At 46.0% G+C, this 27,827-nt stretch overlaps 1 protein-coding gene across 2 annotated transcripts; it reads right to left on the bottom strand.

Moving 5' to 3' along the window:
• Positions 1–24,879: 24,879 nt before the first annotated feature.
• Sgf29 (SAGA-associated factor 29) lies at positions 24,880–26,844 on the bottom strand. 2 transcript variants are annotated; one of them, XM_076784627.1, is made up of 2 exons: positions 26,755–26,844; positions 24,880–25,962 (listed from the first exon to the last, which is right to left on the bottom strand). In XM_076784627.1, the coding sequence occupies exon 2, from the start codon at positions 25,867–25,869 to the stop codon at positions 24,988–24,990; it is 882 nt and encodes a 293-aa protein (XP_076640742.1). In that variant the 5' UTR covers positions 25,870–25,962; positions 26,755–26,844; the 3' UTR covers positions 24,880–24,987. The 2 variants fall into 2 exon arrangements, with proteins under 2 accessions (XP_076640742.1, XP_076640741.1); XM_076784626.1 differs by having other exon boundaries at positions 26,695–26,837.
• Between the last annotated feature and the right edge of the window lie 983 nt (positions 26,845–27,827).

Below are 27,827 nucleotides of genomic sequence, written 5' to 3' on the forward strand. Positions count from 1 at the left end.
TAAACCGAGTTTCTTTCCCAATGCACGGACGAGTCCTAAGAATCGACGGGAATCGTGGAAAACGACGCCGTTTTGACGGTGTTCTAGTCCACAACTTGATATCCTAGGCTGACTTTGTGATTTTTCTGCAGGAGACTATGGAACTTTCGGACTAGGGATTTTCAGAACTCTTTCGTGCACGTTTCCATTGAGTATATGAATTTTTTCGCGAAGAAAAAATTAAAATTAAACATTCTGCATGCAATCATCCGCGTTCTGCAACCAGTATTCTAGTCTACTAGTAACATTAGGCTAACTTTGTCAATTTTTCTGCGGGAGACTATGAAACTTTCGGAGTAGGGATTTTCAGGACTCTTTCGTGCACGTTTGCATTGAGTACATGAATTTTTTCGTGAAGAAAAAATGAAAATGAAACATTCTGCACGCAATCATCCACGTTGTTCAACAAGTATTCCAGTCTACCAAATACCTTAGGCTAACTTTGGGAATTTTTCTGCAGGAGACTATGAAACTTTGAACTCTTATTCACAATTTAATGTTATGAATTAATGAAAAATATTTTTCTACTTCGTCTTTGAACTTTAGACAAAGGAAAAATATAAATTAAGCATACTGTGCAGTATCAAGCTCTGCCATATTCTCTTTCTGTGAAAATTATTCTACTCTGCTTCTAATTAACCTGATACAGAGGAAGTATTGAGGTTTCTATTTAGTATAATCGTGTATACAGCCGGAAGCTGCTCGCCTAGTATCGAAGCAAATTGACTCAGTAAATCTGAAGATATCTTGGCAGTCGCTTTGATAAACATATAATTGCAGAATATGCTATTTAAGTTCCAGTTCCCTACAACTTCATTAATTATGGAGCTTTCGAGATATAAGTATCGATTTTTGAAATCCTATCCTCAAGAAAATTAGAAAAAAAGGTAGAGATTTTAAACTTTTAGACTTGTTTACCTCCTCAATTAAATCGAAAGTTGTTCTCGATCAACCAACTATCCAGTTTTTTAACATTTTATCGCCAGAGCACTTAGCTGATGCTTAACTGTTTATTCGAATAAATTTGCTTACAAATTAGACTCAATATCGAACGACATAATATTAAAAGGACTTGTGAAAATACACACTACGACCTCAATTTTCTCTACCTCTTATTTTGCCACGTCGATTGCTTTTGGCAAATAGCGCAAACCTTTCAGGAAATGCTATCCAAGCCTAATTGACGACGACAGTTCGCAATCGCGGCATAAACCCGGTCCAGCATGGAGCGTTTCCGGTCGCAGCGTCTTCTCCTATCGCCGGTGTAACATTACGCGATTTGTTTTTCCGGTAATTACCGGTGCGTTCTGGAAATCGATATTTAGTTTGTCCGGTAATTACTGCTTCCACGTTCGCGTGTTGCAAAAATCGAAACCCGACGCGACGAGTAACGAACGAAGATACTCGGGCGGACCCGTTAATTATCAATTTACATCGATGATGAAAAATCGAGAGAGTCGCATTTGCATCGTGACTGCGCAAGATTTCGCGAAACTCGAACCAGCCGTGTTTTCTACGCGCGAGACTCGTCTGATTTCTTTCTGGCCATTAGCGTATTTAATTTTATGCAACAAGTATGGTATCCGGAGTCACATATTCCATTAGCGAATATTTAATTGGCGAATCGGTAGATTCATCGCATCCTTTTCAGCCGCGAGGGGCCGCGGGGCTCTGCCCGACGATTCCTCGTCGCTCTCCCGCCCCTGTGTGTATACGCCGCGTCCCGTTTTCAAAGGGGCCGTATTCTCCGGCGTTTTATCCCACAGAAACGTATTACGATTCCGAATGCTTCCGAAGAGGCTTTTGTCATCCCTTCAGGAACTTGCTCTTTCATTAAGATTTCTCCGAGCGTGTTTGCGATTCCCTTTCCACCGATGGGTCTCTCTTCTCCCCGGTGAATACGTGCCATTTAACCGGCGGCCAAGCACCGTACAATGTACACGCTGTCGTTTGTCCCCGATTTTTCCGCGTTACCTTTGCCCCTGTCTTTCACCCGTGACCCGTCCTCCCCCTCCCCCTCCCCTCCCCAAACCTGCCGCGATAAAGTCTTTAAAAAATCAACAGGACGGGAACTCGACTCGATTTCGCGATTTTCGACACGAGAGCCTCGCGAACCGCCAGGCCTTTTGAGAAATCACCAGCGCCGAGGAATCTCTTTGGTAATCGCGATGACCTCGTTGCATGAAATAACCAAGTGCCACGAAACGTCACTCTCGTCCTGGAAAGCAGCTGTTGCCTCGTAATCGTCGAGATGCAGATCCGTAGAAATTCATTCGAACCCGCGTCACGACAAGAACCGCTTTTCACGCCGCTGAACCAGTGTAACGAGACGGCGAAATTTTCTGGCCATTCTACGCGATATCGCGCGAACACTGTATTCCCCGTATTTACCGAAACCCGGAGAATTTCCTTCGTTTAATTCTGTCGCGCCATTCCCACAGAATTTTATACCGATTTTCGCCACTGTTACGCAAAATAATACGACGCTGCACAACTTTCGGACATTTTATCGGCCAAAATTGTATACTAAAAGTACTCTGCAAATTTTTTAAATGCCCTCTGCGTGATTTAGGGAAAAGTTGAGGAGACTGTGCGATGGGACCTAAATTAACACTAGAATTACCGAATAATAAATACTACATCTGTTCAAACCTCATACCATTTTTATTCTAACCTGTGCTCCAATAAAGAAGTCCAGTCAAAAGTTTCTCATGAAAACATTCTTATCATTTCAGTAATTGTGAAAGAAATAATTAAGAAGCAGTCATTTTGACTGGTTCGGTAGTTCTAGTGTTAAATAAGAATGTGACAGACAGAAGAATTCCATTTCTGGCCCGCCGGGCAGAAATTAAATAAATATAAGGCCATTGTGAGGTTTAAGGTATCCGAAGTATTCCATTTTTCCGGGATATCACTTTTTGCGAGATAAAAAGTTTTACGGGGGGTAGGGAATGAAGGGAAATCGAAGCAATACCGTCGCGACACATTTGTGTAACGTGACTTCACATAAGAAGAAGATACCGAAGCCCGCATCGCGTATCGAGATTCTATGCGTGACTGCGTTCCGCCGATACGGGTTCTCGACTTACCCAATCCAAACGGATTTTAAGGGATATCCGCGGCGTCTCGCTTTCTCGATTCTTTTCTTTACTTTCCCTAAATTTCATTTCTTTACTTTACCCTAAATGGGAAAACATTACGGTCGACTCGTCCCATTCAAAACCGGAAGCCCCCGGTTACGAGAGTTTCGACGAACTTCTTGAATCGGCGACTGGGCTTCGCGAGAATCCGCCACTGTCGCGTTTTATTTCGTCACTCGTCGTCCAAAGAACGGAAATATGTCAACCATAATCGTGCTCGAACCTCTACCGCTTTATCGCAGTATTTATGGAATTTGGGACGAGAATAAAAATAATTAGCGTGCAGACAGTGCAATTCGCAAGAACGTTGCGAAAAATGTAATGCATACGTCTCTACCGGGTGACCCTGCAATTTTTATGCAAAGGGGAGATAGAGTGTTTGGGTATGACACAAATATTTATGATTTATTCTCAAAGGGACGTTTTTTGTCCTTTTGATATCTGAATAATCACTGTAACCCAGGTTTTAGTCACCTACGATCGTAGATCTTTGTCCGGATGATGAATGTTGTCTGTCAAGGTTACTCAAGGTTATTCGAGGTCATCGACAGAGAATTGTAAAATTAACTGAGAATTAATCGCGAAATATTGTCTCATATTGAGAAACTTTATTTTTGAACAGTCTTCGACGAGGAGGAGGTTAATTTTTCGCGAGTTTCGACTCTTTCATCGTCGGACTATGATTTTAGGAGCACCGAGTGGATCGCAGCGTGCCGCATAAGGAAATTAGACCGTGAGAGACGTCGGGACGACACAAACGCGAGCACGGAACAGAATCGCTTATAATTTCATTACCCGCCGCTTCCAGCGTTTTCTCTTTGCGTTAATTCGTCCCGACGAAAGAGCAATAAGTACGTATCGAGTGTCTCCGCAACGATTTCATTCATCCGCTCGATTCCTCCCGCCCCCGCGCGCGCCCGATTAAAAAGTCGTAATCCAATCGTTCCCGGCGATTTCACGGCCCGCTTGTTCGGGGGTTTCGCGACACCGTTTCTGAATGAGATTTAATCAACCTGGTCAAACACAATAAATCCACCGGCGGGATAATAAATTTCGCGTCTAAAGTTTCGCGCCTGTAACCAATTACAGCGGTGTTTAATTATTTATCGGGCCGGAGCCGGAGATTCCCCGTAGGCTTTGCAAATATCGCGGCGCGCACCAGATGCTGGGACCGCGCGAGACAGCCTGCTCGCTCGCTAGCTCGCGAGCGCGAGTGTTTAATGGCCGAGTCCATATTTAATTACTCGACCGGCGTATTTGTACAAATTATTACCGCGGAATTAAAATTCCCACATCATTAATACATTACGCGGCCGCGGCGCCGCGCGTCGCGCATTTGTTCCCGGTTGTGTTTGCGTTTCCTCTTGTTCGATTTCATTATCGCCCGTTCCTGTTCCGTTTACATCGTGCATATTAATAGGCAGCGGAGGCCTCTTCTTCGCCGTGGAAGCTGTTTCACTTTTTCCAGCCCGTCAGCGTCAGCGAGCTGCTACGCGCACGCATAAATGCGTACCAGCAGTCAGCTCGTTGACCGACAGACAGGCTAATGGACCATCCTCTTCTCCCTTTCTCTTTCTCTCTCTCTCTCTCTCTCTCTCTCTCTTTTACTCCCTTTTACTCTCTCACTCTCTCTCTCTCTCTCGCTCTCTCTTTTATTCTCTCTCTCTCTCTCTCTCTCTCTCTCTCTCTCTCTCTCTCTTACTCTCTTTTTCTCTCTCACTCTTTCTCTCTCTCCCTCTTTCTCCTCCCCTCCCACCGGCCATTGTTGACTTCGCATCATTCTCCATGACGGCCCCCGCAGCTCCGAGTCCCCGCGTTTCCCATGGAATCGTCGCGTATGCTCTCTCTCTCTTTCTCTCTCTTTCTCTCTCTCTCTCTCTCTCTCTCTCACTCGAGAGAGAGAGAAATTCCTTTTGTTAATCTCGCCGTAACGGCGCCGACCCGGCCGAGTCGATATCCACCCACACCGCCTTCCGTTCCACGTAGAAGGCGAACGCAACGCATCCCGCAACCTGAAATCCCGAAGAGCCGCGCCGCGCCGGCAGAGGAATCGAAGGAATTTCGACCACGATCGGAATCGAGTGGAACAGGCTGCGTGGGAGTGGTTCCCTAATTGAAGCGACGCTTCCGTCAGCGTGGGCGCGGATCGATGCGGGGCCAAGGGGGTGGTCTGCGCTCGAGCACGCGACAGGTGTAACCGTGTTAAATAAAAGGATGATGATCTATTGACACCGATCTGTCTAATTACCGTATTAAACCCGCCATTACGACACACGCACCCGGTCGCACGCGACCATACGCGGTCGCGACAGCTTATTCTTTAACCTTTCCCATGTCTGGCCAGACTCGACATGAACTTTTGACATGAATAACATTTCACAATTTTATGGTTACAACAGTTGCTGTGTTTCTCAGCTATTCTGCACAGGCTACCAAAGAGATATATGGAAATATAAATGATCTTGAAGCGACTTCTAGAATGAAAGGGAGGAAACAGTTCGGACCGCGAAGGTTAAAATGTCACTGGCAACCCCTACCCTCCCCTACCTATCTGCCTTCAATTTGACCCTTTGCGGTCCAAACTGTTTCCTCCCTTTAATTTCCGAATTTAATTCTATTCCCATACCTGGCTTTGCAGGCCTACGCGGAATAGTTTAGAAATACTGCAAACCATTGATTCTTCTAAATCATCGAAATAATTAATTATTGGTGCAAACGTTAACCTAAACGTCGAGTCCGGTTCGAAGGACCGAACATTGTTGAAGGTCTGGCCAGGGAGCGGAGAATTCGGCGATGCTTTCTGTTAAGAGTACCGTGATCGATCGTTGAACACTTACCTCGGCACCACGGACGGCTAAAGTTCTCGTTAGCCGACAATAGTTTTAGCACCAGTTCGCATTACAATCGGCCAAAAAGTTTCCAACATACAGTTCATAGACGTTCCACAAAAGCTAACGTCGTCGCCGCCGGTTCTGCCTGCGCCCCTGCAGGTCTGGCAAACGCATTTGCATCCGCGACAATACGTTCCCAATCTAAGTTACGGGCTCAGGGGTCATTCACCCGGCAGGAAAGTCGTCAGTTTCCCCTAAAATCTCGTTGGAATTACAAGCCATTGAATCGCGGTCCCTCGGCTCGCGGAACTTCTCGCGGGCGCGCGGCAATCTCCGGCCGGGCGTAATCTCTTTATCTCTCTCTCTCTCTCTCTCTCCCTCTCTCTCTCTCTCTCTTTCTGCCACGGGGAACGAGGTTACGGTACGTGGCTGCGTTTAGAAAGGGAAAAGGATCGTTGTGTTGCCGTGTCGCGGCTCGAGATGCGTGAATATAATGATAGGGAGCGAGGGAGAAGGGCACCGGGCGCCGCTGGAGGGCCGATGCAGCTACGGCGAGGGTGGAGAACGCGGTTCCCTCTTGCGCGCGCGAGGTTCGAGGGGAAAAGGGCCGAGGAGGCGTGCAAGGCCGAGGGTAATGTACTGTTCTCACCTCCGACAGGCCCTCCGGGCTTCCTCCGCTATCCTTCGGCGGTGTACGAGCCTCCGACCTGCACACACCACCGTGTGCAAGTGCACCGTTGCACCCACCCTGCGAATCGCACGTAAACCGACGGTGCGCCGCGGCCGACCGACGTGGATGCACGGACGCATGCACGCGCGCGTAAAATAGCGCTACGTGCGGATGAAACGCTTCCCTGTTATCTGCTCATCTGCATTCGCATCGTGTTTGCCTGATAGAGCAACAGACCGGCCACTTACGGCGCCGGTATTCTTTCTCGGGAGCGTTACCCGTGCACGGGATCGCCACTTCCGGTACCTTTGCAACTCGGTGACTAGATCCCCAAGACCGAAAAATTAGGGCACAGGATGACCACAAAATTCACGTAAACACAACAGGGGTTCGGGGCTTTCGCTTATTAGCACACGCTTTCCGGTGCAAGTCTCTCTTAACTCTCAAGTGGTCATTGTAACGTGGGCATAGTTAGTTTCTTAACTAAAATAAGCTTAATCACACTTTGTATACCGCTTTGTATATCAAATTAATTTTATGCGTTCATGATGAAAGCTAGCGGGTGATATTTCAAACAATAAAAGGATCAAAGGAATTTACATGAAAAGGAATATACATGAAAATAAGTGAAGGAAGAGGGCTTGTAAAACTTTTAAAATTGCACTATAACCTATACCTAGTAAATATCCCAAGTTACGGTATCAGATACTCATCAGCCACTTATCTGGTAAAGAATGAGGGAGGAAACTCTAATTGAATGGAGATGTAATGAGAGATGCAAGAGAATTCGGTCAAAGTGTAGGACAGTTGTTTGCCAGGATCGGGGTCCTAGGATCTTTATTGATCATTTCTGTCATTTCCGAATGTTCGCGAATCGAAGTTCCCGCATCTTGAATTGCCTGGATCTGTTCCACGCGCGGTGCTCCGAGGTAGAAGAAAGATCTCGTAGTCGAAGTCGTTGCAGCAACCCTCGGCATCGTAAAGACAGTCTCGAACGAGCTAGACGAGGTACCCTTATGTTTGCTAACTATTTGAAAATGTCGAGATATCGGGTGGGGAACTCGCGATTCCTCGTCAAGATACGGTTTATGTGTGGAGCACGCTCTCGAAGAATACATTAGTGCACTTCGACGAATACGATTTGACGGTACGAGAGCGAGCAAGCGAGCGACCGAGCCTCGGAGTCGCTCCGGTTAGACCTTATCTCTGCTAAAGTGGAACAAGTTGCGTAACGCCGACGCAGCTGAAATTGCCGGGCAATCTTTCGCCTCTCTGATTATAAAAAGCTCGACCGTGAAACGAAAATTCTGCCAGAAAGGGAGCCCGCTCGCCGAGCACCCGTTTCAAACTTTTCATTCGAGCCATTCCATTTTATTTCGAATAGAGGAAACTATCTTGCAGAGCAGATAGAATTTCGTTTCAGTTAATCAGAGCCCCAAGATGAACCGAATTAACGCTCCGGAGAACGTTCTGCATAGGTAAATATTCCACTTTATTTTCCATATGCATAAGTACTTCGCGGAGCATACAGATTTTTATTCAAATTAATCAAACAACTTTCGAGAAGAATCGAATGAATTAACCTTTAACCCTTAACCCCAAGTGATAAATATTGTAATCAAAATTATATTACTTCTGAGATGAATAAAGATTGTTTTGAATGACTTTAATATTATTATTTACACGTCATTGTAGCAATTAAAATCCGACACTTAAAAACTTGCAAGTCGAAGTAGAATAAGTTAGAGTTGCCGGTATATACACAATTAAAGGTCGGAGCGTTAAGGGTTAAACTTCGCATGGGGAAACACATTCTTCAAAAAACATATACATCTCGGTCACCAAAATTCTGATCGGCCATGATCGGTGCGGGTTCGAGGAACCGTAAAAATCCGAAGGGTTACAAGCTGAAGGGCAGGTGTATCGGCGGTTCGCGGAAACGGTTTTAGCGCGCAATTCGGTCGGGCCTATTAAATAAAGACTCATGCATGTATGCATGATCGCGTCCGTGAACTATGGCAACCGGGGAACGTGTGTACGGTTCACGAGACGAAGGACACGCGAGGCAGAAAGAGAGGATCGACGGCAGTTCAGTCAGAGCGGCAAACGAGGGGGATGAAGGAGAGAGAGACTGCGACAAGGGCTGCTGACAGACAGTGACGGGTACCACTTTATCCGCGACACGATTCTGCGCTTACCACAGCCCACCCGTTCACCATCGCCGTCGCCGATGCCACCCACGACCGATCTGATCTGATCTGAACCTACTCGATCCGATCCTTTACCCGCGCTCTCCGTATATCTCTTCCCTCCTCCCTCGATCTTCGCCACTCTTCTCCCCCATCTCGACCCCTCCCGCCCCCGTCGATCCTGTGTTTACCCTGCTCTCGTGTTGCTTATTTTTACCAAAAAGGACAGACACGCTCCGTGCTAGTAAAAAGAAAACCGACTACGATTCGGGACTAGAACATCGATCTGGCCTCATTGCTGAGCGATCGTGCTTAAAAGATGCACGCTCCCTATGGAAGTTCCCTGTCGATTCGGGAGTAACGCTCAACCAGGAAACTCTTTCTCCGAGCGTCGCGTTTACATTTTTACTTTGCACGAAAACAACGAAAAAATGTTATATTATATGAACGCCAAACGAACCACTGCTGGACCTTTGCTTGCACAATCGTCGAATTTATGAAGATGACATAGTGCATAAATTTCATTACTCAAACTCATATTATATCTAATGTTATCGCGACTAAATTGGCGCTAATAATTCCCCGCGAGGAACAGAGAATTTATATTTACTGTATCTCTAAAATATCAAAAATAATTGGATTTTATTTCGATTTAGAACAAACGAGTGTTTGCATTGATGCAGCATTTATCTTTAGCAAATTCTGTTTCGAAATCTTCGTAACGAGTCTGACACAATGAAATATGGTACAAAAGAAGGGTTTAAAACCGTCGTTTAACCCCAGTCTCTGTAATCGACATCAAGGAAATTTGATTTCTTTTATTCATCCGTTCACAAATATTTTAAATTTGCTCGTCAATACTACGCTTCATTATTAGAACTTTAAGAGCCGTAAATGTTGACACAATTAAACCTGAGAAAAGTTTCAAAGGACCGGTTTGCTATCACCTCTTCGGAGGAGGTTTCGACCTTGATGGATCCACATAAATCACCGTGCAGATACCCCCGTATGAATAATGATCGGCCGGCGAATAAGTTAAACCGAACGGGTCCGGCACTACCATCAATAAATAATAACGCGGTAATAGCAGCGCGATTAGTAACAATAAAATAGATAGGAGTCCGGATCGCAGCGACTGCAGCTATTCGTGGTGCACCTCGCATTTATTCAGGAACTCCTAAGAGAAGCGGCACGGCGCGTCCGTAGCGTCTCGAGAGCCGCGATCTTATCTCTCATAAAATATTATCGAGCCACCATCTGCCAGTTACGCAAAATCTGCCGTGGAAACATTGCGTTTATCCATTCCACAATGTTACAGCGCGGAAGTAACGCATTCGGAGATTAAAGAAACCAGTCGCTTCGGGGGATGTATCTTTTAGTTGTTCCCGGCGGTTGCTGGTTGCAACGCGTTCCACGAAGACACAATGCAAAATTTACTGACCAACCTGGATGCCAGAAGGCTCCGTGTGTACCTGATTTTATTACGTCCATTAAAACAGCAACAATATCTCCCTTGGAGCATTAAATCCCATATCGAAGACAATAATAATGGGAAAGGAAACAAGCTTTTTGTTATTTAGCTGATCACAATGCATGTTTAAAAATCTAGGGCCAATACGGCGACATTTGTCCTGAGAGAGTTGAAAATCTATGAAATAATTGTTGCTAATGTTACTAACATTCGATGAACGTTGTAAGTAAATTACTAAATTAACTGTGGAATTATAGACCTTATTGCTTCTATATTTTCTACCCTAGGCAAACGAGTATTTTTAATAATGGGAAAAATGAAAAGCTGATTCTTGTTGTGTACGTACACCATTAAATTATATGTTTGTCCTCGAAAAGTTAATAAAGGCTATTAAAATTGAGGCTATTAGAGACTATTACGTGTAATTTAAAAAATTTGAAAATGCAGAGAAAGGCAGAGACAAGGAATCTCTTAGTGAACGAATTAAATTTTCCCCCGGCCCGGATTTTTGTAAAATAATGTTCGAAGACGATAGTCTGCGAAGGCTCGGGATTCAGGAGCCAAATTGCAGGGTTGTGAGTTTTAATGGATAGAAACTGCTTAGCGAAGGGCAAAGGGATGATACGAGGCTCGCGGGAGAATGAGGGCGTTCGCAAGGAATTTTGCGACTTTCCAGATAATAAAGCCGAGAAAAAGTAGGTGACTTGGGACGGTAATCATCGTTTTTCTCAGACGAACGGTGGCCGAGGAGTTCCGCCGCGCCGGTTTTTGGCTGGCGTCCACCTTTTTCCACGTGTCTCGGTTACGCGAGCCCTCGATGAACCTCCTAACGACCGGGCAGCGACGGCTAATTCCAGGGTTCCCTAATTAATACAAATAACCTCGGCGACTGGCCGTGCGGCGCGGCGGCGCGCGGCGACGATCGTTCAGGCCGCGGGGCCGACGAATTAACTCGTCGTCCCATCACGACACGGTTTTCGGAGAAGTGACGGCCGAGGTGTGCCGGTTTGCGCAAAAACCCCGGTCTCCTCGGAAATCCCGAAATTACCGGCATTTATATCCCGTGGAACAAACCGCCGCCGCTAATGTCGGCTTCGGAATAAACGCTTCAGAGAAGTCACGGCTCTTAATTACCGACGGCCCGCCGCGAAACTTTGTCTTGCTAAAATAGTTATGAATATTTATAGTTTAATTGTGAAAGGCAAACCATAGACGGAAACCCACGGGCCGCAGCCACGGCAACCCCGACGGGGGTTTTGTTTTCTTTCGTCGCGCCGCCCACGCCGCCGCGCCGCACCGCAGGATTCATGAAAATATATTTTCGAGGGAAACCGGCCGCCATCGTCGCAGCCTTGCCTGGCTGGCTGTATTTGCCGGTTTAATTACATCGATGAAATCTCGCAACGGCGCGCACACGCCGCGCTACTGCCTCCCGTGTCTTGATTAAACGTCTCGAGCGACGCTTTCATCTTTTCCATCCTGATTAGTTCCGCGTCCGGCGAAACGTCTGGGTGGATGAACGGGGCCGATCGACGGTCCGCTTCCCCGGGTCAATCGGCAAAACGGCTTTTTCATGACGCAGCTAATTAATCCTGGGGCTCCTGCGCAAACAACGAGTTCGCGGGAGCACGTACACGCACGGCAAAGTTGTTCGTAATTTATAATTCATCCCCCCCGGACGAAAACGTCGAAGCCGCTCGGCGGGAGCTTTTGCCGCCTGGATCGTCGAAGTTCTCGAAAAACGAACCGGCGGCCCTTTTCGCGTCGTTTGAACCCTAAAGCGAGCGAAAGTGTACCCGTCACCGTGGCAAGCTGAAACGTTTGCCCGCCTCTTAGTTTCCCGTGCGCGGCTTCTTTCGTGTAAACAATAATCCTGCCGTGTAAACAGTTTGATAACGAGAAGGGCTGACCCTCACCTGGCAAAGACCCTTTTCCACGAAACAGTCGGCGCGTGGGGCGAGCAGCTCGCTGGCAAAGCGGAAAGGGCGCGGAGTCACGCGGAGCAGCGCGTCGCGCGCGCGGATACGGGCCTCCACGCACGCGCTCCGTCGCGTTTATTTAAAAACGTTGCTTATGTAAAGCGATGCAAATGCCACGCTCTCGTATTTGGCGTGCAAACAGCCGGCGCGGCTCCGCCACGGCTAATGACGTTCGTCTGCCGCCCTTTCGGTGCTTCCACTTTGGCATTTACACCGATCTACAGAGACATAAACGCACTTGTCCCGGGCGCAGACGGGGAAACCCGGTGTAACCGCGTCGAGTCGCGTCGCGTCGCGTCGCGCCGCCACCGCCGTCGCTGGAAACGGGCATCGAGTAGCTTCCGACGACCTATCGGGTTCGCTGCACTCGAGGTCGATGGGATATTCGAGTACTCGTGCGTTTTCCCCCCCTTTTTTCTCTCTTCTCTTTTTCCTTTTTCTAGTTTCATACCAAGCCACCGTTTCGGTTCTTTGCGACCAGCCAGCGGCACAGTTTCGTCGCGTTGTCTTTTTGCCGTCGCGCGAGAGGGAATCGGTGCGATTGAATGCGGCACACTTTCTGAAACAGTGATCCTCCGACTCTACTCTTTGCCCGATTTTCTCCGACACTTTGCCGCAAACGATGCCGCTAAAAGAGATTTCTTAACCGTTGTGTGGATTACCAGGTACCTGGGTGCAATTTTTTATCGATTCTTAACACTGGGTTTACGGAGCACTAAAAGTGAGTATTTTACACTATTTTAGAAAAATAAGAACGTGTCTGTCCAAGTTTGTAACTATTTTTTAAATAATATAGACCTAGAAGAATAAATCTGTTGAGTAATTCCACGCAGATGGAATTTCACAATCTTAATTATCGTGAATTTTGTCGGGTCCCGTAAACCTAGTGTTAAAATATTAACTCGTTTGCATCATTAGCGTTTATATACGCACAATTTTTCTGGTCAATATCACCGAAGCCGTATGCATACGCTCAACTTCGTTGGTCACTATAGCTAAAAAATAGAAATGGAGGGTGTTGTTGGAGATGAAAGTTGTAATTCTGATTATAGCGAAGAAGAAATTGGGCCACTGAAACGAAGACGAATTATTGAAATAAGTTCTCATACTTGTAGTCATTTTTGTACTTAAATATAATTTAAAAAAAAGTTTGGTGATAAAGGCCTTCTTTTCATATATCCTTATGATTGTCATCCTTGTGACTTGTGAATATCCATCCTAGTGACTATGTGATTTTATAATAAATTTGGGATGCAAGAGTGCCAGATTCACGAGCGTTACTTTAACCACGATTGTAAAAAGGAGAATTTTCAATGAAATTTTGGATACCGTGAACGACGTACTGTTTCAGCGGGTTTATTTTAGCGAGATAATCCGCAGGCCGCCCTCGATGTTCATTCCCTCAGCCTCCCAGATTTCATCGCAGCTCACGAAAGACCCTTCTCTGCGTGAAGTCGCAGGATGTTGAAATCCACCGCTGCGGCGATGTTCCCTTGCTCGTTACACCCACCCTCGTGGCGTTTCACCCTCGAGAAGGTGTTGAGATTATCGATTCCCGGTGACTTTCGACTGAATCGCTATTAATCCGTTTGACGTTGTCCCGGCGAAATAAATTCGTAGGCAAAACAACATTCCTCCCACATCCGCGAACAACCAACTTCCCTGTTGCGTATATCTTCGTTCTGTGGACCGAGGGAAGCAGCTACGGAACATTTCAGAAAATTACCGTGTTTGATTTTAGCACGCAGGTTAAGCTTTTAATCTGAAAATTCTACCGCTGTTACCAAGTCCAACAAGCTCAGAGGCGGAACAGCGAAATTTCGCTGAAAGTAGCGAAACTGCTCCGCTTGAGAAAACCCACTGCTAGAAAATCCCAAGATAAAATCTACAAAGAATATAATGACTTATTATTAAATCTCTTCGGCCGACGTAAACCGTCACCCGGCAATTTCTCCTGGTTGATCCCGCTTTTTCTTAATCCCGACAGCTGCAGCGATTTTTCAGATCTCTCGCAAAACAAATGTCCCCGCTCGCTCCTCCACTCGTGCTCTCGTCACCGAGTGGTAACAGAGCGGCTGGTTAATTCGGCAATTACACACCGTCCGCGAGCAATTTGCCGGGGCAAGTCGGTTGCCCTCTACTTCACGGTCGCGAGTAAAACGTCGGGTACCGAGGCGATCAACCGTCGCTCGTGTATCGGGCTTAGGATTATCCCGAATCGTCCCGAGCTGCACGAACCGTCTCGATGCACGCTGCTGCACCCAGAATTTCCTGGATAATTTGGCCAGAGCGAACCGCCGCGCCAGCCTGTGATTTGCGAGCTCCCAATGGATACAGACGACTCCGGGCACGGATAAGACGTCCGATGCAGACAGTTGCAAAGAGCGACGGGGCAGGCAAACCTTGAAGGAAACACGGGGGGAGGGGTGAGAAAGGGGGGACAGGAAGGTGGAGACAAAGGGTGGAACGAGGGGACGAAGGCGGGGGGGTTAGCCAAGACTCGACAATTTGCCATCGAGTTTGCGAGCGACTTCCTGGCAGCCCTGAAGCTCCGTCTCCTAGACGGAGCGGAACAGAAACTACCTGGGTTAATCTATGTGAGAACCTAAGCAGCTGCCTTTGGGTGGAAGGAAGCCTGTCCTTCCCTTATTTCCTTCGGCTCTGCACCGCTCCGTTCGGCTCCGCTCGGCTCCGCTCCGCGCGAGACAAAACAACGGGGACGCCCCGCACCGGTTTCTTACCGCACCGGCTCGATTACAGTTTACACGGTGTATGTCAGGTGTTTGCGTATTACCGCCCCGAGCAATTTACCTCTCGGAATCGATACCTCTCCGCCACGTACCGATCTCGCGATGCCAAACCCCCTCAGACACCGAACGAAAACGTTTGTTCGCGCGCCGGAAACGACCAGCCCTGCATTAATTTCATAATCGACCGTCGCATTATATACGCAGCCCCGCTGTTTTCGCTGGCCCCCTATATATTTTTGTTTTCGCAACCGCGGATCAGGCTGGATATACACTCTGAATTTTGTAGACGCGGTTTTCATATCAAACCCCGTCGAGCCCGAATCGCGCTCGCGCTCGCGCGCGTCCTTTCAACACCGGATAAACAGTGTCTTTGATCTGCGCTACTATAATTAACTCCATGCCGAGTTTCAAATCATTTTTATTAGTTAATTAGCTCGTTCTCCGGGCTTAATTAATTCGTCTCCCGTCGCTGCATTCTGCTTTCCTTTCAGCCATGGAAATGCTAATCATTTTGGATTCGGAAACGTCAGAGTTATTCAGTGCAGGGAGATGACGTTGGCGTTCACTTGAAGCTCAATGCTATGTAATTAGGCAATTCGGATTAGATATTGAAGATCTAGTCCTTGCTGTCAGAATAAATAAAAATTGAAATTAATAGTACTTTCCATATTACTTCGAATAACTAAGAATGAAAACTAGAATAATTACCCTACACTGTATTGTGAAACGCATGTGCGTAACACCAAACAGAATTGTTTAAAGTTTGAACACTGAAAAATTTTGATAAGACATATACAGTAAGGAGCAAAACTGATTACACACTATTTGAAACAGCATAACTTTTTTCAAATTAGATCAAATGACTTGAATCATTGTTTTTGAGAAGTTAGAAGGGTTAGTTTATTAGACGAGGTGTAAAAAATTTGAATTGGTCGGAATCGCAAAAGAAATAGTAAAGATGGTTTTTTCAGCTTTTTTATCTGAGCCTGTATTGAAAATTTAAAAAATGTATTCTATTGACTCGAATAAATTATATTCGTGCTGAAAATTTCATGGATATTGGTTACTTCGTTTGCGAATTATAATCGATTAAAAGTGGGAAAATTGCCATTGTTCACAATTTTCGATTAAAAATCGCACTTTCAATCGTTTATAACTCGTAAACGTCTAATAAACTAATCCTTCTAACTTCTCAATAACATTCAAGTCATTTGATCTAATTTGAAAAAAGTTATGTTGTTTCAAATAGTGTGCAACCAGTTTTGCTCCTTACTGTAAACTTGTCAGGTTGTTCTATATTTTTTGAATATAGTATATTGAACTATATTTTCCCAGTTCTCGCTAATTTAACCGCACCAGTCATGCGCAAAAATTTCATTTCAATTTCACACTGAGTGCAAAACGAATGAAACTTTTGCGACAGCCGAACGAAAAGCGAACACGCCGAAACCGAGTCTAACGATCGTCTTTTCTTTATGTTTCAGGTAAGTGTCGATCATTCTCGCGGGAAGCAGAATCGTCAGGCCGGAGAGCCTTTTCAGCGGATCGAGTTTCACGCGCATATCGAGCCGGTGGAAACGTCGGGAACGAAGATGAAAGATGCGGCAGCGGATCGAGTCGGACGGTCGAAAGAGAATGAGCGACTCGCGGCAAATTGGACGCCGGGATGACGAATCGTCGCGGTGCTCGTACGCGAAATTCAATTAGGCTGAATCGCCGGTTAACCCGTGGCCCGCCTTCGAACGAGCCCCGCGAGACCACGGGGCCGAGTCGATTGCGCGGATCGATCCCGTACGATCGACAACCGAGCCAGACGACGCGATCGTTCGCGAAGCTCATCGATCTTCGACCGGCCTCGTTTTTCTCTCGATATTCTCCAACTTTGAAATATTGACAATCACGTTCCTCCGGCGTGTAAAAGATTAGCAGGGTGATGCACGACGGACGCGTTGCTGCGATCGAAACTGCAACACCAGACCCCAGGACATCGCCAAGTTTCAACTATTTTATACACGTTTTTATATACACTATAGATTTGTTTAATGAGGTATAATTAACCATCGTTCGTTCCTCAGGGTGAAGATTTAATCCCTGGTTTTAGACACTGTGAAATTAATCTGTTTCTGTTTTAAAATTGCTTTGAGAGAGGGAGTAAAGTGTACAGTTATTTAAAAAATTGACTTTCTTTTTGTTCTAATCATATTTTCAAAGTTTCGGGCAGAAATTCGAAATAGGAATTTATTCCCAGGAATTTTTCAACTAATGTCAGATATTTAGATTTGAACAGTTCCCGTTTCTCTAAACACAATTTTCTACTCATTTAACATCAATCGTCGATTTTTAGGAAAACGAAACTGAAAAAAGTCCAAAGTATTCTAATTCCACTCGTCTTTCTGTAAAATGTGTTTAAAAATCGACGAGTTTAGAACGAAGAAAATTGGAATATACGTGCTCCTGAAATTCTGAAATTATAAGCGAACTACAGTTTGTTGTCTCAATATCGTTTGTGCAACTCGCGAGGATCGTACGGGGTCGTCGGTAGATCCACGAGGGTTCTTCCTTTGCCTTTTGCCGGTTGATTGATCGCGCACGTTCCCCGCGATGAGATATCGCGGCCATTTCTAAGGATTGAATCGTTTACGCTACGCACCTCCTGTATTAATGCCGGTTATCGCGCGGCGGATGTTCCTCGATTTGTTTCAATCGATCCTATCCGAGGGGCTCGCCCCCTCTCTAAATAAATTTTGCGGAACGCGTGACAAAGTATGGTAGATTATGTCCCCAGAAGTTGCCGCGAAGTTCCTCGGTGCCCTCGAGCAAACAAGCCCCGAACACACTTCCCGGCTCCGTCGATAGAGAAAATACATCTTCGCGGAGGAGTTTAATAATGGAATAGTGTCACTCGAGGCTCGCACTATGGCCGACTCTCCCAAAAAAATCAGACAGAAATCAATATTCCTTACAAACCACCCATTTTTAACGAAGTCATATAGCTGGTATTTACACTGCGGATTTTGACAAAAAATTAATAAGAGAAATAGAAAACTGTGAGAAGACGCTAAACGAATTTAAACATGTTACAAAATTTTCTTCGACTTATATAGGTGGTATTTACACTGCGGATTTTGACAAAAAATTAATAAGAGAAATAGAACACTGTGAGAAGACGCTAAACGAATTTAAACACGTTACAAAATTTTCTTCGACTTATATTGGTGGTATTTACACTGCGGATTTTGACAAAAAATTAATAAGAAAAATAGAAAACTGAGAGAAGACTTACCAAGGTTACCAAAAGAAAGAACACATTCTCGTTTTGCTCTCTACAATATGGAAGTTTTTATTTCGCATAAAGATCAGCAGTCTAGCGATGTTCAAGCAACTCCGAAAGAATTTGGGTAACAAATAGTGAAATAAAAATATGTAAATATTTTCTTCACTTTCTAATCTTTTGGAAGCTATATTTACAGCTTCTCGAAGGATTTTTGATACGTGTGAATTTTAGAACGAGAGAAAAATTGTAAAATTTGATGAAGTTCCAATTAGTACCATTTTCGCCGTTAGTAAAATTCTACCCTCATAATAGGAGAAACGTACAAGTCGGACAACCTGAAAATTTGTAGTTTCTCCTTTCGACGAAAAATTGCGGACAGTGCGAAGTCGGCTCGGGGACCTTAGTCCACAGGGAAGACAAGCCCTTCACCGCAGTACAATCGCTCGTTCCATTTGATAGGACAGCGGCTCACGGACTGACTTCCAAGTTCAAGTTTCCGTGTTACAAAGGAACTGTGCGCGAAACCCACTACTCGAGAAACTCCGCTCGCTTACACACCGCGCGGTGTGTTCCTTCGAGGTGTAAAGCGTGTAGAGAGACTACGTACGTGACCGAAGTTCCTGCGAACGCGACATGGAAGCATCGCAATGCATACGGTCATTCGAAGCCGGGCCGGGCCGCATTCGTATGCATAGGTTCGCGCGAAAATAGCGTATCGCCTCGTATATCGCTGTTGCAGAAACGGAAGACGTATTATGATTCCGCGTCGATGTATCTGGACGAATTAGAATACGGGACAGACGCGTCGCGAATATTCGACGGCTCCCAAGACGTTCGAATATTTTATCCTGCTTCCCGTTTAGGCTTCCTGAAATTTAGCAATTTATCTTTTTCAACGATATACACAGGGAATCAAGGGATAATTCATAAACAACTGATACCGTTAATGACACTGCAAGTACATTTCTATCTGAAGAAAGTAAATTAGTTTGATGCATTTGTAGCATAAAAATGGAGTGATTGAACCTAAAGATTCACTATGGGGCCACGCTCATCTAAACGATGCACGAGGGTTAAAATAACAGCATGATTGAGCACTAAACTGTTTTCCTTCATTAGAACTTCTTGAAGACAGAGAATTGATCTCCTTTGAAACAATGTATAGCAAAATGACGTTTAATTTCATGATTCAGAAATTTTTGTATGCACATTCTAGACGCTGTAGGCGTTTACGAAAAATTGTGATTGACTAGAGTAACGATCACTAACACGAACGTCTGATAATTTTTGAAATCGTGTTTCTCGATAAAGGAACTTCGCGGAAAGAACGGTCTGTGAGTCGTATAACCTTTTCTGGGGCTGCAGTCTTTGCCTCGATTTTTTATTGTAGAGGAGTTCCGAGAGTAATGGAAGTATAACAATTCGCAATTTCGCAATCCGAGGTGAAAATACGGTTGAGCGAGTGTGCGCGAGCATACGGCAGTTCCTTGCGGTGCAGCAAGTGGAATCAGTATATAACTTGACAGACGACACAGCTGGGAGGTGGAGTCTGCAGAGCCAGCTGGGCCGGCGCTCGCTAAGCTAATTATTATAATTCCCACGACAACGATCGTGCATTAAAAACTAATATCCCTGATGGGAGCTCAAAATTAATCATCGCGTAGCTGGACGTATCCAGTGACCCACTGAGACCTCGGACACGGTCCAGAAATAAGTAACTTCTCGAAAGGCCATCGGTCTCCGTGATGACCGGCCTGGTTTGCGAGTTACACATCTATACATAGACTACAGACACACGTACACACACGTGCGAGAACTAGGAACTCGTAGATTGAAATGCGGAAAGTTTGTTAATCTGGAGGAGAGACCTTTTTCGCGGTGAATAACCACGAAACCGGTACCCGCGGATAAATTGTCGCTCGGAAGTCGAAATTGACAAAATCAATCAAGCATTTCATTCTTCTTCCCGTCACGTCGGCTCGAATTTTTCCGGGAAAAAATATACCCGCTCGACGATCAAATTTCTCGAAGCGAAATTCGATCAAGTTCGATCAACGGGGAGAGGTAATTTTTGCGCGCCGGGTGAACAAAAAAAGAACTTGAAAGAAAAGTTTTGTTTTCGCGTGTCGCGCGTTTTCCCCGCGCTTGTTTATTTCGTTTCTATTCGGCTATGAATTGCGTCGATACGCTCGGCCGTCAACGATTCTATGTACGTGTATCTCCATCGGCTCGCGTCATAGTTGAACGACAATGGCGACCGAGAGAGAGCGAGAGAGAGAGAGAGAGAGAGAGAGAGAGAGAGAGAGAGAGAGAGAGAGAGAGAGTATGGCACGTGACGGTGTCGTCGACATGCCCCGGCGAAATTAAAATTCTTTCGTCGGAAAGTCGTAAAAGTGTACGCTAATTTCCGGGAGGGGACGATCGCGCGGCGTGTCGCGAGATAACGATCGCGATAACCGATTATGGTCCTGAATTATGAACGAACTTTTAAACTGCCCCGCCTTCATTGGCAAACGCAATTAATTAACGGGAAAACCGGCCGCCTATGAATTATTCGACCTCCACCCCCGGCGACGGACTGCTGCGGCTCGTTCGCATAACGCCTCCGCGAGTCAGAAGGTCCGCCGACGATCGGTGTGTCCGCATCCCTCGCAAGACAAATGTCCCCGTTGAAATACGCAGAAAATCGTCCGGTCTAATGCGACTCATCTTTCCGGCGAACGCCCGGCGACGGCCGCCTCCGACGACGAAAAACATAATAAATTGTCCGCGTCGAAAGCGACGATCCCATAAAAGAACCGCCTCGCCTCTGACGCTGGCAGCGCAGTATGGCTGACAGATCGTTATGACGGTGCATTCAATTACCCCACATTCTGGCGAAACGCAGCGTTCCATTATTCGGGCGCAAAGCGGCTGAATTAGTAGCTTTGAACGCGCTTCGCTGGCGTCCTCGCCGGAGTTAATTCATTTCGCTGGCTTGCATCGAGAAAAAAAAACGAATCGCGAATCGAATAAATAGAAGTTATTATCGCCAGACAATGCCCCCGGAATCTGGCTTCCGAAATCCGAAACGCTCAATGATCGCAGTATTTCTAATCCCAGGATTGTTCTCTACATTTTAATGAACTCTGGCTTATCACACACCCAGTGGGGGAATTAAATCCTAGATGCGTGCTATGGAAGATTTTCAAGAAATACTCGAGGTGTAAATTAGAGATTGAAATCAAGATACTGAAGTTCGAAACGTTCAATGGGTCCAAGTATTACTAATTCCAGAATCATTCTATTCGCTCTAAATTAATTTGTAAATCTGAGCTATCACTCACCCGGTGGGGGAATTAAATTGTAGATGCGTGCTATGGAAGATTTTCCAGAAATACTTCCTCTCTCGAGGTGTAAATTAGAGATTGAACTCTAGGTACTGAAATTCGAAGCGTTTAATGGGTCGCAGTATTACTAATTCCAGAATCACTCTATTCCCTCTAAATTAATGTATACATCAGAGTTATCACTCACCCAGTGAGGGAATTAAATTCCCAGTAAAAAGTTCGTCTCTTAAGGTGTAAACTAAGGGTTGTCGAGATACTGAAATGCCTACTTTCTTCCCTGAAATCAAACAACATCGCACGGAGTGGTGAAAAAACAATTCAAGTCCGGAAACGATTTAAGTGCGAAAGTTTTCAAAAATTACCGAGCGTTGGAAAGGGTTATAGTCGTTTCTGGTGAACTATACTTGCCCGAGGTTGACCCAGAAAACTAGCGGGCGTCGACAGAAGCCATTCCCAGCCGTGGAATTAATTCGGCGGGGCGATTAACGAAAACGATTTTCGTGCAGCTCCGATGGAAACGGGTTACAGGCTTTTTCTGGCAGTGCGAGTTCGTGTAACCGAACCTCCGCGAGCTCAAGTTTGCCCGGCCAGGCTAGTACAAGTGGATCCAAGGCATGCAAGCCACCGGAAGTCAAAGCGAACTTGCGTCCGGGCACGTGAGCCGTTCTTTCCACCCCTGAATCGTACGAGCGAAAACTTCTCCTTGGCCCCACCCCCGGTAGCCACTCGTTTCGGTTTGTTCCCTTCGTTCATTCGTTCCACGTTCCCAGTTATCTGAGTAATACCTCTCCTGAGCTATTTCGTCCCTCCCTCCTTCCCTCATTCCCTCACCCACTCTTTCTCTTTGGTTCACCTGCGCTCCCTTTTTCCACTCTGATCCTGGTTCGAACCACCGGTAATGGAGCGCGGTATTTTTCTTCGACGCTGGTAATTACGGGCGTGCTCTCTCTCCCTCTCTCTCTCTCTCTCTGGCTCTCTTTCTCTTTCGCGCGCGAGTATATTTTATTTCGGGCCGATCGATCCGGACGCCGGTATCTGTCACCGCTGCCGGCCCGGCTGATTTTCTGTCATCGCGCGGAGCCCACCCGCCAGCCATTAGTCTTCCTTTCGATAAATGGAAGGGCTGATGCATCAACGAGGTGTCAGCTTCCCGTCCCCACCAAACCTTGTTGCGTTCGATTGATTTTTCAAACGGAAAACGCCCCGGAGAGTAAAAGTGCCCATCTCCGACCAGCGTCAAATTTTCTTACATTTCTAATACCTCTTCAAGAACAGAAAACGCCCCGGAAGAACAACTCATCTTTGACGCGTGTCGAATTTTCTTACAGTTCTAATATGGCTTTCGAGCAGGTTGTAGATTTCCTTTACGTTGCGTGCAATTGATTTTTTCCAACGGAAAACGCCCCGAAAGGGTGGAATAAGCTGGTCGTCGACGAGCATCTAATTTCCTTGCAGATCCAACAGTGTCCGAGCGGTTATGGATTCCCGATTTTTCCCCGGCGAGCGTAGCCGAGGGCGAGGGCTAATTGAATATTAATTTTGCACGGCAGCGGAGCGGAAGTCGCATTTAATCTCGCGAAGTAGTATCATTTATAAGAGCAATCTAGATCACCGATGGGCCGGGTATCCGAGAGAAAATCGGAAACCGATGAGCCCCGTGGTACGTGGGCGAGAAAAAGGGGAACGCGGGAAAAAGAGATTACGCGGGCGACCCGTGCGTCGGACAGCCCGTAGATTTTCATTTTTTAATTAATACGCCTCGCACAATGGTACAGGCACAAGGAAAAGGTCGATAAGGCCGGCTAACGAGCTGCCAACGTCTAATCCAACTTCGCCTCGAAAACTGTCGGGGCTCTTGCAGGACGTGTAATGAGTTCTGGACGCCTCGACCAAGAAAAATCTCGATATTAATAGCTTTTGCCTTTGAGTCGTTGGAAAACGCGGAGGCTGCCCCGGGGCCACCATTGTCGATGAAACAAAGGATTTTATTGTCGCGTACCCTCGGACTATTTTATAGTGGTTTACATTCGCTACGCGACCCTATTGCTCTACGCGTTCCATACATTTCTCTCTGGAACAACTCGTCGACTGTTTTAACTACCGTCCCGAAAAATTCCACAAAATCAAAGTGCCTCGGTTAACAAGAAATAAAATTCTACACGACTAGCAGGCAAACAAGAAAATTGTTCACACGAAAGCTTAATGAAAAGAGAATTCACCTGGGATCTATTAATTTTTTTCTAAGTTGCTAATGCTGAAATCGCCAATACGCCGAAAGGGCGTTGAAACTTCTATCAAAAGGAAACCGAAAAGTCATTAGCAGAATAGTTTGATTCATTTATCTCCGTTGATATAGCACTACGAAAATTGCTTTCTAAAGGCTCAACGAAGAGTTTCGTCAACGTATAATACTTTCCAGTAACCATTACACGTAATTTGGTTTTACACAGAGCTTCGAGGAATGACGCTTTAACAAGAAAAAAGAATCTGTGCAATCTGACCTAACCACAGCAACCCTTAACCGACCGTCTCTGCACGTAATTTTTCATCGATTAAAGTAGCCGAAACAATTTCGCAGCACGCGTCGAAATCGGAGACTCATTTTTGCGATGGTTCACGGGGCGCTAGTTAGGCCGGGCAATCTTCATTCATTATTTAGCCTATCTCTGTCGGAGGTCGGGAAGGGGCACGGAGTCTCTTTGATGTCTGGCGGCAGCCACCGATTATTGAATCAATTATTGAACGGCACTCTCTTTCGTTCAGCGTCTCTTTTTCGCCCTTCGATCTCGCTCGCGTCGAAACCAGTCCCCCACCCTCTTTTTTCATAGTCTTCGTCGTACTATCCCGGAGAAGATTTATTCCGTACAGGAAGAAATTGCTCGGCCGGACAGTCACGGAGAACCGATTCCACGAAAGGTCAGGCGAGTCCAGGATAAGGTCCACCCGCGTGTATAAGGCTGCCGGCTATTATCGTCGTATAATGTACGCCAATTACCCCCGAGGAGGAAGAGTATCGCGGAAATAGGGGCCTAACTGTCGGTACGTGCTCATTTCCCCGGGACCTTAACGACAAACCGTGCCTGTTTTCGGTAAAAAAGGAAAAACACCAATACGTGGCGGCGGAATAATTACCGTAAGGGATCTCTGCGCGCGCCTCGTTCGAGGATCGTAATGGTGGTTCGGGATCGGGTGGTACCATGCTGCCGGTTAAGATGATGAACTTTATTTCCAATAGACATCCGTGGTATAAAAACGAAAGGTACTACCAGTAACGTGCGCGTGAGTCGAGGTAATAATACTGCAACGGGGGGTCGCTCAACACTGGCTCTTATTCTTCTTGCTCTCCTTGATGGAGATGACGTAACGTTGAGCGACGTTCAACGGCGGGGAGTAGCCATCCGCGTAGGTTGCGTCTTCGAAGAGGACTTCGTACTCTTCGGTGGCGGTGGTGGGCAGCTGGTTCACCACGGCCTTGTAGAAACAGGTCGTTTGAGGGTACAGCGCCATGACGATGGACCCTTTCGGGAATAGGGCGTGGGGATCGGTCTCTGGGTTGGCCCTCATCAATGGCAGTGGCACCACTCTCCTCCTGGACAGAGTGTGCCTGTCCTTCTGCTCCTCGTCAATGTCGTCCACTTCGTACTTGTTCGTGGTCGGATTGAACTGGACCACCTCCGCCAGGATCCAGTTCTCCTCTTCCTCGGAGCCCTTCACCAGGGCTGCCACCATGTCGCCCATCTTCGCAATGTACGTAGGCTCCGCGGGAATCGCTCCGCAAAGGGGCGGCGGTTTTGCACCCGGTGTCTTCCCCACGTACAGCGGCAGGGTCTGCGCGGTGCTCGACAACATCTTCATCAAGGCACCCCTTCGGATCGTCTCTTTGTTGCCGGCGTTACGAGCCTGTATTCGTCGCTCGTTCCTGATCGCGCGGATTTCATTGATCTTCCCCAACGCCTTACGCAGGATCTCCTCCTCTTGCTGCGCGTCGCCCACCGCCGCGCTGTACAGGTTCTTCAGCTTCTGCTGGTAGTAGGGGGACACCTTGTCTTCCGGCGTCACCTTGTCGTAGGTCTTGATGATGTTGTTCAAATTGTGCTCCGACCGAACCCGCTGCGACTCGATCTCGTGCACCAGGTGGTAGAGGTTCTTCAGACGCTCCTGGATCTGGCTCGCCGCGGCGTCCGCCGTGAACGGCATCTTGACGATGACGTTCGATTAGGCTGGTTCCTCTTCGTGGCCGATAGCCTTCGTTACGTTTTCATCCCTTCCTCGTGTCTCCGGGAGTATTTTCTACGGATAGAAATGCGTCGGGCTCTTAAATGCGCAATTCGTTGATCAGTGTCCTACTTCTATGTCTAAATGGGCGACTGCATCAGGATAATATGCTTTAATTAGGATAAAGTGGGTATTAGGAGGAATTGTAATTTATTTAAATTCCTGGATATTTCACATTCCTAAATGTTTAAACTCAAGGAAAATGATCGAAAGAAAAATGGGGACACAAATTTCCTGTTCGAAGTTACAACTTAAATAATTATTTCTTCGTCAGTAACTTATTTCTAGGACTAAAATGAAAAGCAACATCTCAATTACGATCAAAATTGATTTCAGTACTTTAATGATTCAATGTTCGAATATTCCTAAAGCAGCATAAGTTTAAAAGGAACGAGTACTCAAAAGGAAAATGAAAAAAAAATCATCTTCTGCCGCCAGATTCGAACTCACGACCCACAGAGTTTCAGTCCGAAGCCCAACACGCACCGCCACGAGGTACTAATACATTATAATGTCGTAACTCTAGTAATATATAGTCTCCCATATAAAACCACACGACAACATTACTGTTTAGTGTTTTTGTACGGGGCTAGGCAAGGTTTACACGTGACCACGAACAACCGTAGAAGAAGAACGACCACCAGCGGGCGTAAGTGGCACGGAACCGGTTCACAAACGAGGCCCCGGATCAATAAAATCATGTCCGCGAGAAAAGGCGTATCAAAGTGCTTCGGAAACGGAACATACCTCATTCTGTACAAACGAAATCGGGCTCCAATTCGTCGACGATGACCATTCAATGCTCACCTTTCTAACACGAAGTTACAGGCGGCACTAAACCATCTCAACGTCGTGCAATCGACTGTGCATGCGATTCTGCGCCATACTGCTTCTCCCACTACCGCGTCATGAAACAGCCTGCGTCAAGGCGGTGCTGCCATCTGCTGGCAAACGCTTCGACTAACTCTGCAGCGATAGTTTTGTCCGTCGCAATGCTAAACCTCAATCCCCTTATTATTAACAGTAATATTGGTCTGCGATCTTCAATAAATTTAAAATTCCTTTACTGCGATCTTTGGAAGGTTATCTTTACGTTTCGGACGTAAATAGATATGAAATTAAACGAGGAATGGGGATTTAGGATTTTCCAAGTGCAATAATAGTTTCTATCCATTTTTTAATCTCTCCACTCTTTATGTTAATACGCATCCGCAAATATTTTTAGAAACTTTATTCATGCAACCAGGATTAATAACCCTTTGCACTTCGTCACTATTTTAATTGTAAAACTAAGTTTTTCCTTCATCTTAGAATATTTTCATTTCATTCATACGAAACTGATCCGATTTCCACAAATAATATTTAAATGTTTAGTAATCTATTGAATACAAATTTTGTAGTATTTTGTAATATTTTTTGTAATTTCTTTGAAATAATGCCACAACAATTTTTAATGGCACTTCAGTGTCACCACTCGAGTGCAAAGGGTTAAAATTGCCTACGATGTTGAATCTTTCATTATTGTTATCGCCTAATTTCATTAATTCTTTGCAGTAGTAGATAAAATTGTCAAAAAATTTTAATCCCTTATACTTTCGGTGCGTGTCTTTACACCTCGAATGTGAATTGACAGAAAATTATATAATGAAATCCAAGGCGATTTTGCCTTCTCCTGTGATATATTAATGTACGATTTAGCAAAACGTTTCTGAAACGTGAAACAAAGTGAATGGGAAAGATGAATAGCGTAGTCTAAGCGGATTTGTAGCAACGCGTTGTTGCAAAAGGGGTGTCGTCGCAAAGGGTGCCAAAAAAGCGCGAAGACGGAACCTAACAATGCTGCAGCTCTTTGAAGTCGAAACTCCGCCGGAGAAATTGCA

The sequence above is a fragment of the Halictus rubicundus genome, chromosome 3, assembly GCF_050948215.1.
Source record: "Halictus rubicundus isolate RS-2024b chromosome 3, iyHalRubi1_principal, whole genome shotgun sequence".
Classification (NCBI taxonomy): domain Eukaryota; kingdom Metazoa; phylum Arthropoda; class Insecta; order Hymenoptera; family Halictidae; genus Halictus; species Halictus rubicundus.

Excerpts from the sequence above, each read along its gene's own strand:
- Sgf29 (XM_076784627.1), bottom strand. The coding sequence starts at position 25,869 with ATGCCGTTCACGGCGGACGCCGCGGCGAGCCAGATCCAGGAGCGTCTG.